Below are 16961 nucleotides of genomic sequence, written 5' to 3'. Positions count from 1 at the left end.
GAAGGAAAAAAAAGTGAGAAAACCTGTGGGGATTATTAGCAACATCCCAGCCCAAATTTCTTAATCTCCCATCTCAGTAAATGACCCCAGTATGCCTCAGGCCATCCAGAAACCCTGACCCCTCTATCCTCAAGCGTAATTCATCATCCACTCTTGTCAATTCAGCCTCCTATGTAACCCCTGAATCCACCCACTTCTTTGTCTGCTCTCTGCTCTGGTCAGGTCATCATCCCTTCTCACCTGGCCTGCTGCCTCCTGCATGATCTGGCCTCTGCCTCTTTCTCTTGCCTCTTTTCTTACCTCTCGCCCATCTACTCTATGAAACAGTTATACTGAACCACTTCGAGGTCTTCTCAGATGTTGTGTCCTGTCACCTGTCTCATGCAGGTCGCTAGATAAACTGTTCCCTCTGCCCATGCACTTTCCCACAGTTCTCCTCGTTGCCTGGCTAACCCCACTAATTTTTCAGGGCTCAGCTTAGATGTTACTTCCTCTGAGAAGCTTTTGCTTAGTCCCCCAAGTCTCAGTTAAGGGTTCCTGTAACACCCACCTAGCTTGAACGTCACCCATCATACCATGTCCATTTATTCGTTTATATTTGCCCTTAAATTAAAAGCTCAGTGACGGCAGGGTTCATCACTGTCCCCAGTACTTAACGCAATAGATATTTGTGGAATGAATGAATATATACATGTATTAGGATTCGCTAGACAAACAGAACCAATGGAATGTATATAGAGAGAGGTACATTTATTATGAGGAACTGGCTTACATGATTACGGAGGTTTTCATGTCCCCAAATCTACAGGGTGAGTCAGCAAGCTGGAAACCCAGAGAGCTGATGGTGTGGTTCCAGTTGAAGGCCAGCAGGCTTAAGACCCAGGAAGAGCTGATATCTCAGTACAAGTCCACAGATGGGAATAATTCTCTTAGTCAGGGGAAGGTCAGCCTTTTTGAGCTATTCAGGTCTTCAACTGATTGGGTAAGGCCCACCACATTAGGGATTTACTTTACTTCACTCAGTCTACTGGTTTATACATTAATCTCATCCAAAAACACCCTCACAGAAACATCCAGAATGTTTGACTAAATATATGGGCCCCCTGTGACCCAGTCAAGTTGACACATAAAATTAACCATCACAATACATGAGTGAGTGAATGAATGAATGAATAAATGAATAAAGAATGAGCAAATGGTCCCAGTATTCTCTACTGGTCCCCAGCTAACTGTACGCAACTCCTTTGTTCTCTCCCGCCAAAGTCACTGCCATTGGTCAGCAGTGGGGAAGGTAAGATCTAGACTTTTAGTAGCTGAAGAATAAAAATGGAGTGTCTGCTCTTCTGGTAGTTCTCTGCTTTGATTGCCCTATTCTCTTTTGTCTGCAAACATACTGATTCAAATTCCAAAAAAGTATGAGGTCAACCCCCAACTCCCACCTCAATCCCACTCCACTTCCAACCATACCTGGGAATGGTGATCACTGCACCAGGTGGGCAACATCTACTCTACTACACTTCCCTCCTGTTAAATACCAACAGAAAAGGTTAAATATGCAACAAAAAAACCCAGAGATACCTGTGTACACCAGTGAGAACACCCAGAATGATTTTGTCCCCAGCACAAAAGCACCATTGTTATCTGCCTTCTTCTGTCCTTCTGTTCACATAGTTATATTACCAAGAGACTTTATTTATTTTTAAACATCTTTATTGGGGTATAAATGCTTTACAGTGGTGTGTTAGTTTCTGCTTTATAACAAAGTGAATCAGCTATACATATACTTATATCCCCATTACCTCCTCCCTCTACCAAGAGACTTTAAATCAATGTTCAAACACTTATTGAGTGTCTACTATGTGGCAGGCACTGGTCAAGGCCTGAGTGATACAGCAGGGAAGAACACAGACAAAATCCAAGTCTTTATGGAACATATAGGGAAGGTAAATCTCCAGATCTGATTATTCTGATTGATTCTTTAAAAAATCAATCTATTTACATTATAGCATGCTAGTGCTTACTTTTTACCAAAGAAACTGCTCCTGGCATAAAAACTTGGGGCAAACACCTTCCACTTATCTAGCTCAGGCCTATCCTTCCATATTTCACGTGACATAGTATAGCTACTAGAGCATCTCCTGCAAAATCTCTATTACGCAGCACGATGCCTGGCACGTGAAGACTTCTTTTTCTGGTAGTAGAAAGACTTGTATTGATTTATCTATCCTTTCTGTAGTAGATTGCACAAACGACCACAATTCCTCACTCCTCCCCGTATTCACGTCCTGTTCAATGTGTCTTCGCAGCCCTTCCCATTAAGAGATGGAGTCAATTTGTCCTCCCCTCAGATCTGGGCTGAACTTGTGACCTGTTTTGGCTAATAAAACTCAGTGGAAGTAATGGTGTGCCAGTTCTGAACCCAGGTGACAAGAGACCTTGAACATTTCCACTCACTCTGGAAACCTGTCCAGCTGCTGTGTAAACAAGACTGTGCCAGTCAACTAAGGATGAAAGGCCAAAAAGAACAAGACAAGCTATCCCAGCTGGGGTCCTGTAGATTAGACAGACCTCAGCTAAGCTAGATGCTGACTGCAGATACACATGAGTGAGCCCCAATGCTATGAGAAGAACTGAGAAGCTAAGCCCAACCCAAACTGCTATGAAGAACTGTGAGCTAAATAAATGGCTGTTGGTTTGAGCCACAGAGTTTTACGGTAGTTTGTTACACAGCAGAAGCTAACTGATACACTATTTGGTTCCTTCCTCTTGTGAGCAACAAATCAACTACCACATTCTTACAGATGTTAGGATGGCTACAATGGGGATACCATCTGTATGCAAAAATAGATAGCCCTGGTCCATAGAAAGACTGTACTCATAACTTGACTTCAGAACAAATGGAACTAACAGATTTTGGCAAAATCATGAGCTGCCGTTTTAAAGTGCAGAAATTCATATTTTTCTTTAAATTCACATATCTCTTTTTAAATTGGAAGACAAATTGAATTTGGAAGACTGTATCTATTTGGATCTACATTTACCAAGCTTCTAGATGAAATTCAGCCTTTGTTTCCTCATTCCTAAATCCTTTACTTTAATAGTAATTGTGTTTATTTACTTATTTTTGCCAAAGATAGGATATCTTTTAAGTGCTCTGACCAAAACAAGATAGCACATTCCTTGAGTTTACGTCTTTATAAGTTAAGTAAAAGTTCACTTCCATTTAGCTATCTTGAGAGTCTGAACATTCTTTAGATTTTCTTTGATAAAGTTCTCTTTTAATTTTTGGCCAAATTATATTCAATTCCAAGTTAAAGATAAAGAAGAATTCTTGAGCTCTTTTAGTTCTCTCTTTGTACAAATCAGACTTTTTTTTTAATATGGAACAATGGCACTGGACTTATTTGATCACTAAAGTAATCAACTGAAGGCCCAAAGCTGGAGGGGTTGGATATGTAAGTGTCAGAATGCTTTTATTTATAGAGTGACATCAGTTCTGCATGTCAATGTCTTAAATGCTGAATCCTACTCTTCTCCACTCCTGCATCAATTCCGCAGCTCCAGGACATTGTAGTTTACTGCTCTTAGATAACTATCTAAATTGCTCTTGAGCACCAGTACGTTGTTCTCCCTGGGCCCTATCTAGGTCTCTTGAATTCTAGACTGCAGTTTATAGTGGATGCTGATATGGTCACCTCTTTCTGGGGCCATCCTGGACCTGACCATCCCTAACTGCTGTTACATGTGTTGCAGTGTGCCAAGTTCTAAGCACACCCTAGTTTATGAGATGTCAGTGGACTGTCTACATCATCGTAGCCTACAAATTCTGAAATACAGAATGGGCCTAATCATCTCATGATCCCTTCATTCCAAGCTATTTTATGACTGAGAAGAAATTACTTCAAGGAGGACCCAGTATTAGGACTCTTTTTATATCTGCTGGTTTCACAGAAAATGTTAAAAGCTCCTGTCCTAGGCCACCCAGGGTATTTGGTTACCCAACCAAGATATAAATGCCTAGATTTTCTGCAGTCTCAATTGCCAGTCTCTCATTTGCTTCCAAGTGAGAAGGACATTTTTCCAAGTACAAAATTATAAAAATAAAAATTGATATATAGCATCAACCATTTCCTTCCTTATCAATTTATGCATTTTAAAATGTGGCAAAAGATACTGTGAACTACCTATTGAATCAACCGTGAATGAAAAAGGGAATGTATAGATAAATTGTATTATTAACAGAACTGACTGTAAATTTGCCAGCAGTTTTATTTTCTAGCATTGAAGACACTGAGTCATCTTGAGGTAGCCCTCTGCTCTGGAACAGAGGTAGCAGCCAGCATCACTCGCCTTTCTTTTCCTCCCCTTCTTTCTCTCTTAAACACAGAGATGCAGTCTGGAGCATTAGAAGCCATCTTGTAATCATGAAACAAAAAGTATGGAGACAAATGCCAACACTAAAAATGGCAGGGAGGAAACACAGAAAATGCGTGGTCTTGGATGGCATCATTGCACAACTAACTGGACCACTGCCAGCAACTTCCCACCTCAGGATTCCTTGTTTTGTGAGAAAAATGAACTCTATTTCTTTAATCCTCTGTTAGGTCTTCTGTTATTTGCAGCTGAATATAGGGAAATTTTTACTTCTAGTGGTCACACAATGTTAGGAATCAGTTATGATTTGAACATTAAAGTGGTATTTTATTAATAGCCCTCACTGGTGACATAGACTGAGGTTTATTTTAGGCATATTATAAATTAATTATTATACATACACTTAACCAGAACGATACCTTAATTATGTAGTTTGACCTCAACATGTATAACAACTTTTGAACACATCTATTATATATGATTTTCTCCTCTACAGGAAACATTTTTCTCTATCAGTAATGCACTATTAACATGATCTAGTTGTTGAGACATGCAAAAAAGCCTCAAGAGATCAGATTGGATGTTGTCATTGTTTTTGTTGAAATGGAATTCAACTTGTAAATATAATTATCCTTGGTTGTTAGAGCGATCACTTTTCATTTGAATTCTAGTCGTGTCTCTAGAACTTAAAAGGAAAGTGAAGAGTCTGAGGCAGGGTTTGGACATTCAGGTCACGACAAAAAGCAAAAAGGGCTGGGGTTGGTTAGTACAGATAGTAGATGAGTGTGGAACACTTAAAATTAGCCTTCAGATCTATTAAGGGATATTGTTCAGAAAATGAGAGTCAGCTGTTCTCTGTCTTTTATGATGAAAACCCCCTATCAAGTGGGCTTATGTTTTTGCATCTGGAATTCAGAGTAGCCAAAAAGTACTCCCTCTTGGAAGGTGAATATTGAATATTCCTCCTGGAATTGAATATTTAGATAAGATTTGGATCTTACTCTCTGGAGATAGTGGCTTAAATTTAATTGATTCTCCAAAAAAAAAAAAAAAAACCAAAAGCAATTAAATTCTGGGTCTCCTTATACCTTTTATTAATAAACAAGTAAACAGGGATGCATAGGATAGGGTCTCCCATGACCCCCATCACATGCAAAGATGCTGAGCATTTATTCTTTAGGGACACCCAGGGTCTGTAAGTAAGAAGCAAGGAGGCAAAGGCCATCTAAGGTGGGAGACAGGCCTTGAAGCCTTTTGGCTCTCTGCCAGCCCCTAGAGAACTGCCCCTTTCCTCAGGTAGGAGGTAAAGCAGCTCTCAGTGGATGCACTGGTGTCTGAAGTCATTAAACAAAACCCTGAGCTTCTCTAGTTCTCTCTCTGCACTCAGTCTCATCTCTGAGAGGGTGGTGTCTGTGTGGTCCTGCCTGAAGGTATTGGTCAGAACTGACTGATTTCTCCAGGATGGTTCTGTGATTTTATCAACACGCATAATTTGTAAGCTCTGGATTACTTTCCTCTTAGTAAACCTTTCCTAGTATTGAGTAAACATCTTGCTGGGGAGGGAAAGCAAAATATTGCCACTCTCAAATTATGTTCATGTGCTATGCAAACCTTTAAAGTCTCAAGGAAGGCTGGGTGCCTGACTTCCAGGGAAAATGTCAGTGCACCTTGACTTGAGTACATAAAATAACAGTTAACTGGCGCCATCTGGAGGGAAAGAGGAGTCTAAACAATAAAGAAAATTTGAAAAACTTAACTAAAAATATGACATAGAGACATACCTCCGAGATATTGCAGGTTCCAGACCACCGCAATAAAGCGAGTGATGCAATACAGCAAGTCACATGAATTTTTTGGTTTCTCAGTGCATATAAAAGTTATGTTTATACTGTAGCCTATTAAGTGTGCAATAGCGTTATGTCTGAGAAAGCAATGTACATAATTAATTAAAAATACCTTATTATGGTAACTAGACTTATCACGATGATTATTTTGAAATGTACAGAAATACCGAATCACTATATTGTGTACTAGGAACTAACACAGTGCTGTAGGTCAATTATACCACAAAAACAAACAAACACACTCATAAGAGATCAGATGTGTGGTTACCAGAGGCAGGGAGTCGGGGGAGGAGGAACTGGATGAAGGTGATCAAATGGTACAAACTTCTAGTTATAAGAGAAATAAGTACTAGGGATATAATGTACAACACGATAAAGATAATTAACACTGCTGTACATTATATCTGAAAGTTAAGAGAGTAAATCTTGAGTTCTCATCACAAGGAAAAATTTTTTTCTATTTCTTTAATTTTGTATCTGTATGACATGATGGATGTTCACTAAACTTATTATGGTAATCATTTCATGCTGTATATAAATCAAATCATTATGCTGTACACCTTAAACTTATACAATGCTCTGTGTCAACTATATCTCAATAAAGCTAGAAGAAAAAAATTTTAATAAAGAACTCCCAGAGATTTAAAAAAAAACTTTGTTGCTAAAAAGTACTAACCATCATCTGACAATGCAGGGTTGCCACAAACCTTCAGTTTGTTAAAAAAAAAATTATCTGTAAAGTGTAATTAAGCAAAGCACAATAAAATGACGCATGCCTGTAAGTCCAAACATTATAGGAAAACAATTTTTTTTCTTTCTAGGAATAAAAAATTTGAAGAGAATTTCCTGCTTTTCTCCTTCCTTCTCTGAATGCACCTGTACCAGTCACAAGGGGGCTAGGGGACCTCAACATTAAACTAGATATCTTTCTCCAAATCAGGCTCTGCACTCAGTCATGGGTCTTCATCACACACGGTGACACTCCCATTACCAACTGATACCACTTGTTGTGCCCTGTTAATCATATTTGAAATAAATCTTGGAATTATACCGTGTCTCAAAGTGTCATCCACTGATAATTTCCATCAGAATCACCTGGAGTATTTAATAAAACTGCAGATTCATGGGCTTCAGTTTAGGCCTTCTGAATATGAATTTCTTTCATACTTTATTAGAATGATCAGTGGAAGGAAGTAAAGTTTGTTTTCTCATTTTATCAAACATTTATATAGAGAGCACTTGTTATGGGTTTGGCACTGTTCTGAGCCCTTTACAAATATTAATGTATCAATGCATGAGGTCTTCTCAACAACTGTAGGAATCTAGGTGCTATTATTATCCATCCCTGACTGATGATGGGAAAACCAAGATGCAGGGAGGTTAAGTAACTTCCCCAAGGTCACATGGCTAGTAAGCACATAGGGGATCCATTCAGGCATTCTGGCTCCGGAATATGAGCTCCTAACTACCATCCCAGGCTGCCTCACTTAGGTTAAATAATAGGAAATATTCTCATTTGGATTTTTTTAAACACTTCTATTTTGGCCTTCACATAATTTTAGTATATTTTTTCTATTTGCATCTAAAAATAGAAAATATAAATACAACTGTACCCAAGTAATGAAAACATACTGATATATTAGGGACTGTTCTCATTGCCTTGAATATAGTGACGAGAAATAGCAATTGGTTATAGTAATTAACATACACTGAATATTCACCATGTTTTATGTTCTGTTGTAAGCAATTTATTTTTAAAAATGTTTATGCCCTCCCCTTGAGTGTGGGCTGGGTCTAGTGACTTGCTTCTAACCAATAGAATATGGAGAAGGGAAAGGACATCTGTTAGTAATTTATTTAATTTTTTTGAGTGTTCTAGAGATAGGTACTATTGTAACAGATAGGTTAAAAGTAATAGAATAGAAAAAGATATACCATGTTAATACTAATCACAAGGAAACTGAAGTGGCTATATGATTATCAGACAAAAGAGATTTCAAAGCAAAGGTCAGTTCATAATGATAAGTGGGCCCACTCATCAAGAAGACACAATAATCCTAAATGTTTACAAACCTAATAACAAAGCTGCAAAATACATGAAGCAACAACTGATAGAACTGATGGAAGAAATAGATTAACCAACAGTTATAGTCAGAGGGTTCAACATGTCTCTCAATAAATGATAAAACAAGCAGACAGAAAATCAGTGAAGATATAGAAAACTTGAACAACACAATCAACCAACTTGACCTAACTGACATTCATAGAACTATCTACTCAGCAGTAGCAGAATATACATGTTTTTCAAATGTACAGGGAACATTTGCCAAGATAGATCATACTATGAGCCATTAAACAAGTATCAATAAATTTAAAGGGATTCATATCATACACAAGCATGTTCTCTTTCCACGTGGAATTACAGTAGAAGTCAACAGGAGAAAGATCTCTGGAAAATCTCCAAATATATGGAAAGTAAATAAAATACCTTAAAATAATATATGGATCAAAGAAAAGTCAAAAAGGAAATTAGAAGTATTTTCAATTGAATGAAAATGAAAATGTAACACATAAAAACTAATGGGAAGCTGCCAAAGCAGTACTTAGAGGGAAATGCATGGTATGAAATTTCTATATTAGAAAAGAAGATCTCAAATCAATGACCTCCATTTCCATCTTAACAAATTAAAGGGAAAAAAGAGTAAATTAAACCCAAAGTAAGCAGAAGACAGGAAATAATAAATATTATAATGGAAATCAGTAAAATAGAAAACAGAAAACAATAGAGTACATAAATTACACCAAAAGCTAGTTCTTTGAGATCAATAAAACTGATAACTCTCTAGCGAGACCGATAGGGAAAAGAGAGAAGATATAAGTGACATAATTACAGAGTTTACAGATATTAAAAGGACAATAAGGGAATATTATTAATTACCTTATGCTAAACAAATTAGACCCCTTTGATGAAATGGATAAATTACATGAAAGATGCAAACTACCAAAGGTCACTCAAGAAGAAATGGATAACCTAACGAGCCATAAAGCCAATACAAAAATGAATTGTAATTAAATGACATCCCACAAAGAAAACTACAGGCCCAAATGGCTACACTGGTGAATTATACCAAACATACAAGGAAGAAATAATACCAATTCTTCAAAAACGCTTCCAGAAAATTAAAAAGAAGGGAATTCTCCCCAGTTCATTCTATGAGGCAAGCATTACTCTGATACCAAATCTAGACAAAGATATTTGAAGGAAACTACAGCTGATTTTCCTCATGAACATAGATATAAATATTCTAAATGAAATGTTAACAAATCAAATTAACCGCATATACAAGGATAACATACCATGACCAAGTGGAGTTTACCCTAGGAATGCAAATTTGGTGCAATATTTTATAAAATAAATCAATGTATTTTACCATACTAATAGACTGAAAAAGAAAAATCATATGCTTATCTCAATAGACACAGGAAAATCATCTGACAAAATCTAACTTCCATATTCAACACATTGACCCATAGAGTCACTGCAATCCCAATAAAAATCTTCACATGATATTTTTGGTAGAAATTGATGGGCTTATTCTAAAAATAAGAATATTTTTATTCTTATCGAACATTAACTTATTTTAAGACAAGAAATTAAAACTATAGTATAATTAAGACAATATGGTATTGATGTAAAGATACACAGGTCAGTGGATCACAGAGTCCAGAAATAGACCCACATATATATGATTAACTGATTTCTGACAAAGGTACTAAAATAATTCAGTGGAGAAAGGATAGTGTTTTGAGCAAATGGTGAAGGAAAGAAAGAAAGAAGAAAGAAAGGGAAAGAAAGAGGTAGAAGGGAAGGAGGAAAGGAAGGAAGGAAGGAAGGAAGGAAGGAAGGAAGGAAAGAAGGAAGGAAGAAAAGAGGTAGGGAGGAAGGAGGAAGGAACACACACACAACTTTAATCCATTCCTTGTACCATATACAAAAGTTAACTCAAAATGCATCATAGACCTAAACATAAAACCTAAAACTGTAAAATTCCTACAAGAAATAGTAAGAGAAAATCTTTGTGACCTTGGGTTAGGCAAGAGTTTTTTAGACACAACACCAAAAGCACAATCTATGAAAGAAAAAAAATACATGTTGGACTTTATCAAAATTAAAAACGTCTGCTGTTTGAAGACCCTGTTAAGATAATGAAAAACCAAGTGGCAGACTAGTTACTAGTTTGTTAATGATAAGTCTGTAATTTATCTGATAAAGAATTTGTATGCAGAATACCTAAAGAACTTTCAAAACTTAATAACAGGAAAAAAAAACAATAAAAAATGGGTAAAAGATTTGAACAGATACTTCATCAGAGAAGATATAAGGATGGCAAATAAGCACACGCAACGATGCTTATCATCATAGTCTTTAGGGAAATGCAAATTAAAACAACAATGAGATACTAATACACACCTTTTGGAATGACTAACATTCGAAAGACGGGGCATACCGAGAGTTGACCAGGATGTAGAGGAACTAGAACTCTCATACACTGCTGGTGGGAATGTAAAATAGTAAAATCCTTTTGAAAAATAGTTGGCCATTTCTCAAAAACTTATACACCATATGACCCAGCCATTTCCATTCGAGGTATTTACCCAAGAGAAAATAAAGCTTGTGTCCATACAAGGATATGTAAGTGTTTCTATAGGCTATATTAATTTTCTATTGCTGCATGACAAATGCCCACGAATTTTAGCAGCTTAAAAACAACATACACTTATCTCAGTTTCCATGAGTCGGGAGTCCAGTCATGGCTTAGCTGGATGCTCAGGATCTCACAAAGCTGCAACCAAGGTGTTGGTCGTGCTGCAGTCCTTTCTGGAACTCAGGCATTTTTCCTAACTCACATGGTTGTTGACAGATTCAATTTCTTGTGGTTATAAGGCCAAGGTCACTATTTTATTGCTGGCTGTCACCCAGAGGCTACTCTCAGCTCCTAGAAGCAGTGAGCAGTTCCTGGCCATGCAGCCTTCTTATTTTTACAACATGGCAGCTTACTTCCTCAAAGCCAGCAGGAGAATCTCTCTCCAGTCTGCTAAAATGGAGTCCTATATAATGTAACATAATTGACAAAGGTGGCTATCCAATCACCTTTGTCATATTCTATTGGCTAGAAAAAAGTCACAGGTTCTGTTCACACTCAAGGAGAAGGGATTATACGAGAGCATGACTCACTGTGTCATCTTAGGGTGAAATTCCACAGCAGTTTTTATATTTGTAACAGTCTCCAGTTGGAAACAACTCAAATGTCCATTAACAGGTGAATGGATAAACAAATTGTGGTATATCTATATAGTAGAATACTACCCAGCAATAAAGAAGAATGATATACACAAAACATGAATCAATCTCAAAATAATTGTGCTGAGTGAAAGAAGCTAGAAAAAACCAAGTATTTACAGTGTGATTCCATTTATATAAAAATCTGAAAAACACACACTAATCTATAATGACAGAAAGCAGATCAGGGATCAACCAGGAATGAGAATCAAGGGCAGGAAGTGCCCAGACAGGAGAGAGACATTACAAAGAGGAAGGAAGAAACTTTGGGGGGTGACAGATATCTTCACAATCTGAATAGCAGTGATGATTACATGGCTGTATCATATATCAAAACTTATCAAACTGTACACTTGATCCTGCATGCAGCAACTAAAAAAAAAAAAAGATCCCGCACACTGCTACTAAGGATCCCGCAACTGGCAATGAAGATCCCACGTACCGCAGCTAAGACTCAGCTAGCCAAATAAATAAATATTAAATAAATAGTTCAATTAATTGTATGTCAACCATACCTTACTGAAGCTGTTTAAAAAACAAACCAAAAAAATCTCTAACATCTTCTTCCAGAATCAATTCTCTCAAGATATTCCTGCTTGCTAATAAAAGCTTCCCTTTTTGTCACTTTTAAATTACCAATTTGCTAAGTTTTCCAAATTTACTTTTTACAGCAGATTCTAAGACAGTGAAACAGGAGCTTTTGTTTGAGGTGGAAAAACTGTGGCAACTGTTGCTATGTGAGTCTTATGAGATATCCGGAAATGGAGTCTATCTGGTTGGCTTATACTCTGAAGGTTTAGTGGGAGAGTCAGATGTGCAGATGGACAACTTCAATATAATATAACTGCACACACCAACACACACTCTATGGAGAGCCTGGGGTGGGTATGTGGTGTGCAGAGAAGACTTTGTGGAGACAGCGCCTGAATTAAGTTTCAGGGGATGAATGGCAGTTGGCCAAGTGAAGAAGGGAAAAGGCATTCCAGGTACAGAAAATGGCATAAGCAACAGCAAGGAAGCAGGAAAGAGCATGTTACACATGGGAAAGCAGAAGGAATTTAGGCACAAGGTGGGGAGTTGTGGTGGATCAGGTTGGAGAGGGTGGGTGATGGCTGACATGATGGACATTATGATTTGGACATTACCTTTCAGGCAGAAAATTTCAGCACTCTGAAGAATTTTAGGCAGGTAAATGATATCACCGAAGAAAAGAATAATCTCATCTGTGGACGAAAAGGACTTGGTAATACACAGTGATGGTAAGGACCGGAATGAGAAGATGGATTTAAGACATCTAAAGGGCTTACAATATTTTGTAAGTCCTCGTGATCAACTGGCCATAAGTGAAAGAGAGAAGTCTATAGTGATCCCCAAGGTTTTATCTTGGGGTCCTTCCATTAACTGAAAAGAGGAGCACAAGAGGCAGAAGGAGGTCTTCTGGGGTGGGATGAAGAGAAAGAAATGAGTTTAAGCTGGGCTTATTGAGTTTCAGATGCATCGAGAAGTTGAAGCAAAGATGCCTTTTAAGGCAGGGAGAAAAAGGTCAGAGAATGAGAATACGCATGGGTGGTACAACTCTCATGGTGGCGGGACTGTCCCAGAAAAATGTGTAGAGAAGAGCATTGGACTAGAGCCCAAAAAGCCTTCCACTAAGGGCTAGGGGTAGAAGGGAAATCCCTACTGAAGACCCCCAATGAACGGCCAGAGATACAGTGAAGATAACTAAATTAACTATCCTGTTCTGTTAACTAATGTCTCCATTCCAAAGACTTGTTCTCTCCCTACCTCCCCCCACCACGCACTTTTGCTCCCAGTCTTCTGGTTGCAGGAAAAGTCAGCAACAAATGTAACTTCTTTGTCCTGAAAGAAAAGATTAAATAGACAAGACAAAATACAATATGCAGCAGCTGATATCACAGAAATATTTTTCGTTGACTGTTCTGGTCTTTTCGGGTTTGATTCCTCAGTGACTGCTATTTACCTGTTGACACTCCACATGCTTGTCCTCCTAGAAAACCACCAGAGGAGTCAGAGGCCCAGCCTCTCTTGTTGTGACCGTCAGCAAGATGCATCTTTGAGCTACGGTCTATAGTTTCACTGAGGTACGAGATAGGCCATTCACAGTGGCTCTTTTATTGGATGTAGAAAGAACTGTAACTGTTACCGAGCTGGGTGGGGGTTGTGAAATTGTCTTTTGACTGTACTTTGACTCTGATAAAAGGAGGGGGAGATCCAAGATGGCTGCCGGAATTTTGTGGTCCTGGTTGGGGAGGATAACAACTGTCCGGCACTACAACCTGTTGAGGCCTTATTTTCTGAACTACCACAGGCAGACTTGGAAATATCTACCGGCCAGGGAAGTGCCCAGACATCAAAGTATGTATAAGAGCTTCTGTCTTTTTTTCCATAAATACTAAAATCAGTTTCTCTAGAAATGAGGGAGAGAGCTATTTAATACCTAGATCCAAGGTTGGATGGATGGATGGATAGATAGATAAATTTGTGGTGTTGTAGGGAGAACTGCGTGTGTAGGTAGGTAAACCTCAAAATAAGTCTCTCTTAAGGCAAGGCCATAAACATTAAAAAAGAGAGAGAAAAGTGATCAATAATATCCAATATAGCCTAGAGGCCCAGTAAGATACAGAATCTGTGAACTGGAGCAATATGGAAGTTTTTGGTGATCATAGTGAATTTTAACCTAGTAGTATAAGCAGAAGATAGATTTTATTGTGCATTGGGTGCAAACATGAAGTGAACTACAGAAATACAGAGAGCAAATGATAGATTACTATTAATCTGAGAAATTATGAATGATATAGTGTTGAAGGAAGTAGAAATGCAGGGTCAAAGGTAGAGACACAGTTTAGAATAGGAGAGAACCAAGTATATTTGCAGATTGGGGTAACACAGCAAAAAGAGAGAGAGAAAATAAAGATATGAGAATCGGAGGGGATGGTTAGTTAAGGTCGAAGAGAAAATAGAGCATGGACTCTGGGAGAAAACAGAAGAGGAACACTGGTGGACTGGACAGGTGACATCTTGTCCCTTGAATACAGAGGAAACAAGATACTTCAGGCACATGGAGATCAAGGTATAGATCCCCTACTTGGGTTAATGTCCAGCCTCTGAAGCTCCTGAATGTTCCCCTCCAATACCAGCCTCTTCCTCACCCAAGTTCTGCCTGCAAAAATGTGTGTCCAGTAGCCTAACAATGCTGGGTATAACACCCCTGATTGGAAAACCACAATGAACACTGCTGCTTGGCTAACTTAGGGTCAAACAATGAAGGAGAGCTCAAAAAATCTAAAACAACATATTCGCTGATTTGCACTTATATTTCTAATTTGTTCTTGCAGTGATAGGATGAGACCAACTTGAAAAGAAAATGGAATCCAAGCTGTGAGAGCCTTCCAAAGTTGCTCCATGAAGCTGAGCTGTGGTTGAGGCTGGTAATTTTTTAAATCCTCGAGCATTAGGCTTAGTCTTCCAAAGCATCTGTATCAAGAGTGTTGGTCCAGGCAACCAGATCTTCCACTTCTTCTTCCCATGGCTCATTTATGCTAACATCAACTGGTAAAACTTTTCTCTTCCACCGCTCCTTTGTTTCATCTGTCTTTGTGACGATATCTGTTTCAGTTTGTGAATCAGGAAAAGTTTGAACTATAATGGGAAATACAAAAAACAGCAATTTAATAGACATGGGCAGGAAAAACAATAAAAAGAAAGTGTCCCTGCATTTGTAGCATAATGCCTAAGATCATCTAAATGAATGCAAGTAACCTTTTTAAAGTTTCTAAATTTCACATTTTGCAATGAACTTATTTGTCATGAATCATTCTTTCCCTTTGGGTCAATCTTTCTATGCTCATACATGTACTGAGCCCCTGCTAAGTGCCAGTAGATGTGTCAGGGAAAAGGTGTCCATGAGTGATTCGGCAGCACAAGGATGGAATCACCATGTCTAAGTGAAAAAAGACTTGGACTTTGACAGGGAAGGAGAAATTTGCTAAACAGAGAGGGGCAGAGAAGGGAGATGGGAGCGCTTTAGATCAAGGACACGGCACAGACCAAGGCACAAAGGCATGAGAGAACCTGACAGCTTTGGAGGTAAACAGAGGTGACGCTTCAGTATTTATGCTCTGCCAGGTGCTGTGCTAAGCATGTGCTACATGTAAAATATAACTTAGACACAATGCTTATGATGGGCAGGTAATTATTACCTTTATTTTAAAGATGAGGAAATTGAGACTGAGTGGCCTGCAGTAACTTGCCCAAGGACGTCCAGTTAATAATAGTTAATTCTAGGTCCAAAGGATCCAAAATCACTGTGTTACAGTGTGTGGACAGTTCAGTGGAGCTGGCTAGTCAGGCTCAGACCAGGTTAGGAAAGCCTCATTTATCACACAAAGAAGTTTCATCTTTCTTGCATGGGTCTTGTAAACAGGGAAATAAATTGATTATATTTTAAAAGAAGAATATAGATAAAGTATCTATATTTCTCAATACTTCCACTCACCGAGGGGAACTTGCTTTCTAGGGGTGAACCCTAGTTGGTGCTATTTATATTCTGCTACCCCTAAAACCCCACTGTACTCTCCCCTCCCTGCATAATTATTGTCACCTAATTCATTGCCCAGCATGCAGTCAAGGACAAATTCTGTTGGTTTCATATGTTTATTTCCCCAATTATGTACCAAATGAACCTTGTAATATCCATTGTCTTCCAGTTGTGCTATAGACAAGGGTTATGAATGAATTGTTCTCTCGGTCTCTTTGGTTTATGGAAAGATTTATAGAGGGATTTGAGTTTAGACAGCTGCCATCAGCCTATAAGAGGCCTGAGGTCTCTAAAGATTGAGTTCTTATTTTTATACTTTAATATTAATCTCTAGCTATTTTTTTTGTTAGTTTCTGCTTTATAACAAACTGAATCAGTTATACATATATATATGTACCCATATCTCTTCCCTCTTGCATCTCCCTCCCTTCCACCCTCCCTATCCCACCCCTCTAGGTGGTCACAAACCACCTAGCTGATCTCCCTGTGCTATGCGGCTGCTTCCCACTAGCTATCTACCTTACGTTTGGTAGTGTATATATGTCCATGCCACTCTCTCACTTTGTCACAGCTTACCCTTCCCCCTCCCCATATCCTCAAGTCCATTCTCTAGTAGGTCTGTGTCTTTATTCCCGTCTTACCCCTAGGTTCTTCATGACATTTTTTTTCTTAGATTCCATGTATATGTGTTAGCACACGGTATTTGTTTTTCTCCTTCTGATTTACTTCATTCTGTATGACAGACTCTAAGTCTATCCACCTCACTACAAATAACTCAATTACGTTTCGTTTTATGGCTTAGTAATATTCCATTGTATATATGTGCCACATCTTCTTTATCCAT

General features: G+C 38.3%; 1 protein-coding gene across 2 annotated transcripts in view; it reads right to left on the bottom strand.

Annotated features, from left to right (window-relative positions):
* Nucleotides 1-1779: 1779 nt before the first annotated feature.
* The window catches only part of UBE2U (ubiquitin conjugating enzyme E2 U), a 96814-nt gene continuing 81632 nt past the window's right edge, over nt 1780-16961 (bottom strand). Inside the window, exons 10-11 of one of the 2 annotated variants that reach the window (XR_013830156.1) lie at nt 13541-15219; nt 1780-13419 (exon numbers count right to left, since the gene is read on the bottom strand). Coding sequence is in view for 1 of the 2 variants with exons in the window: in XM_079933930.1 (XP_079790056.1) it covers nt 15038-15219 (182 nt within the window). In the remaining variant the exon portion in view is untranslated. Of the gene's footprint in view, nt 15220-16961 lie in introns of both variants that reach the window. The other variant, XM_079933930.1, reaches the window with a different exon arrangement.

This window comes from Stenella coeruleoalba (genome assembly GCF_951394435.1).
Source record: "Stenella coeruleoalba genome assembly, chromosome: 1".
Lineage (NCBI taxonomy): Eukaryota > Metazoa > Chordata > Mammalia > Artiodactyla > Delphinidae > Stenella > Stenella coeruleoalba.
The sequence above is the reverse complement of the archived record's forward strand: the minus strand, read 5'-3'. Positions and strand labels throughout refer to the sequence as shown.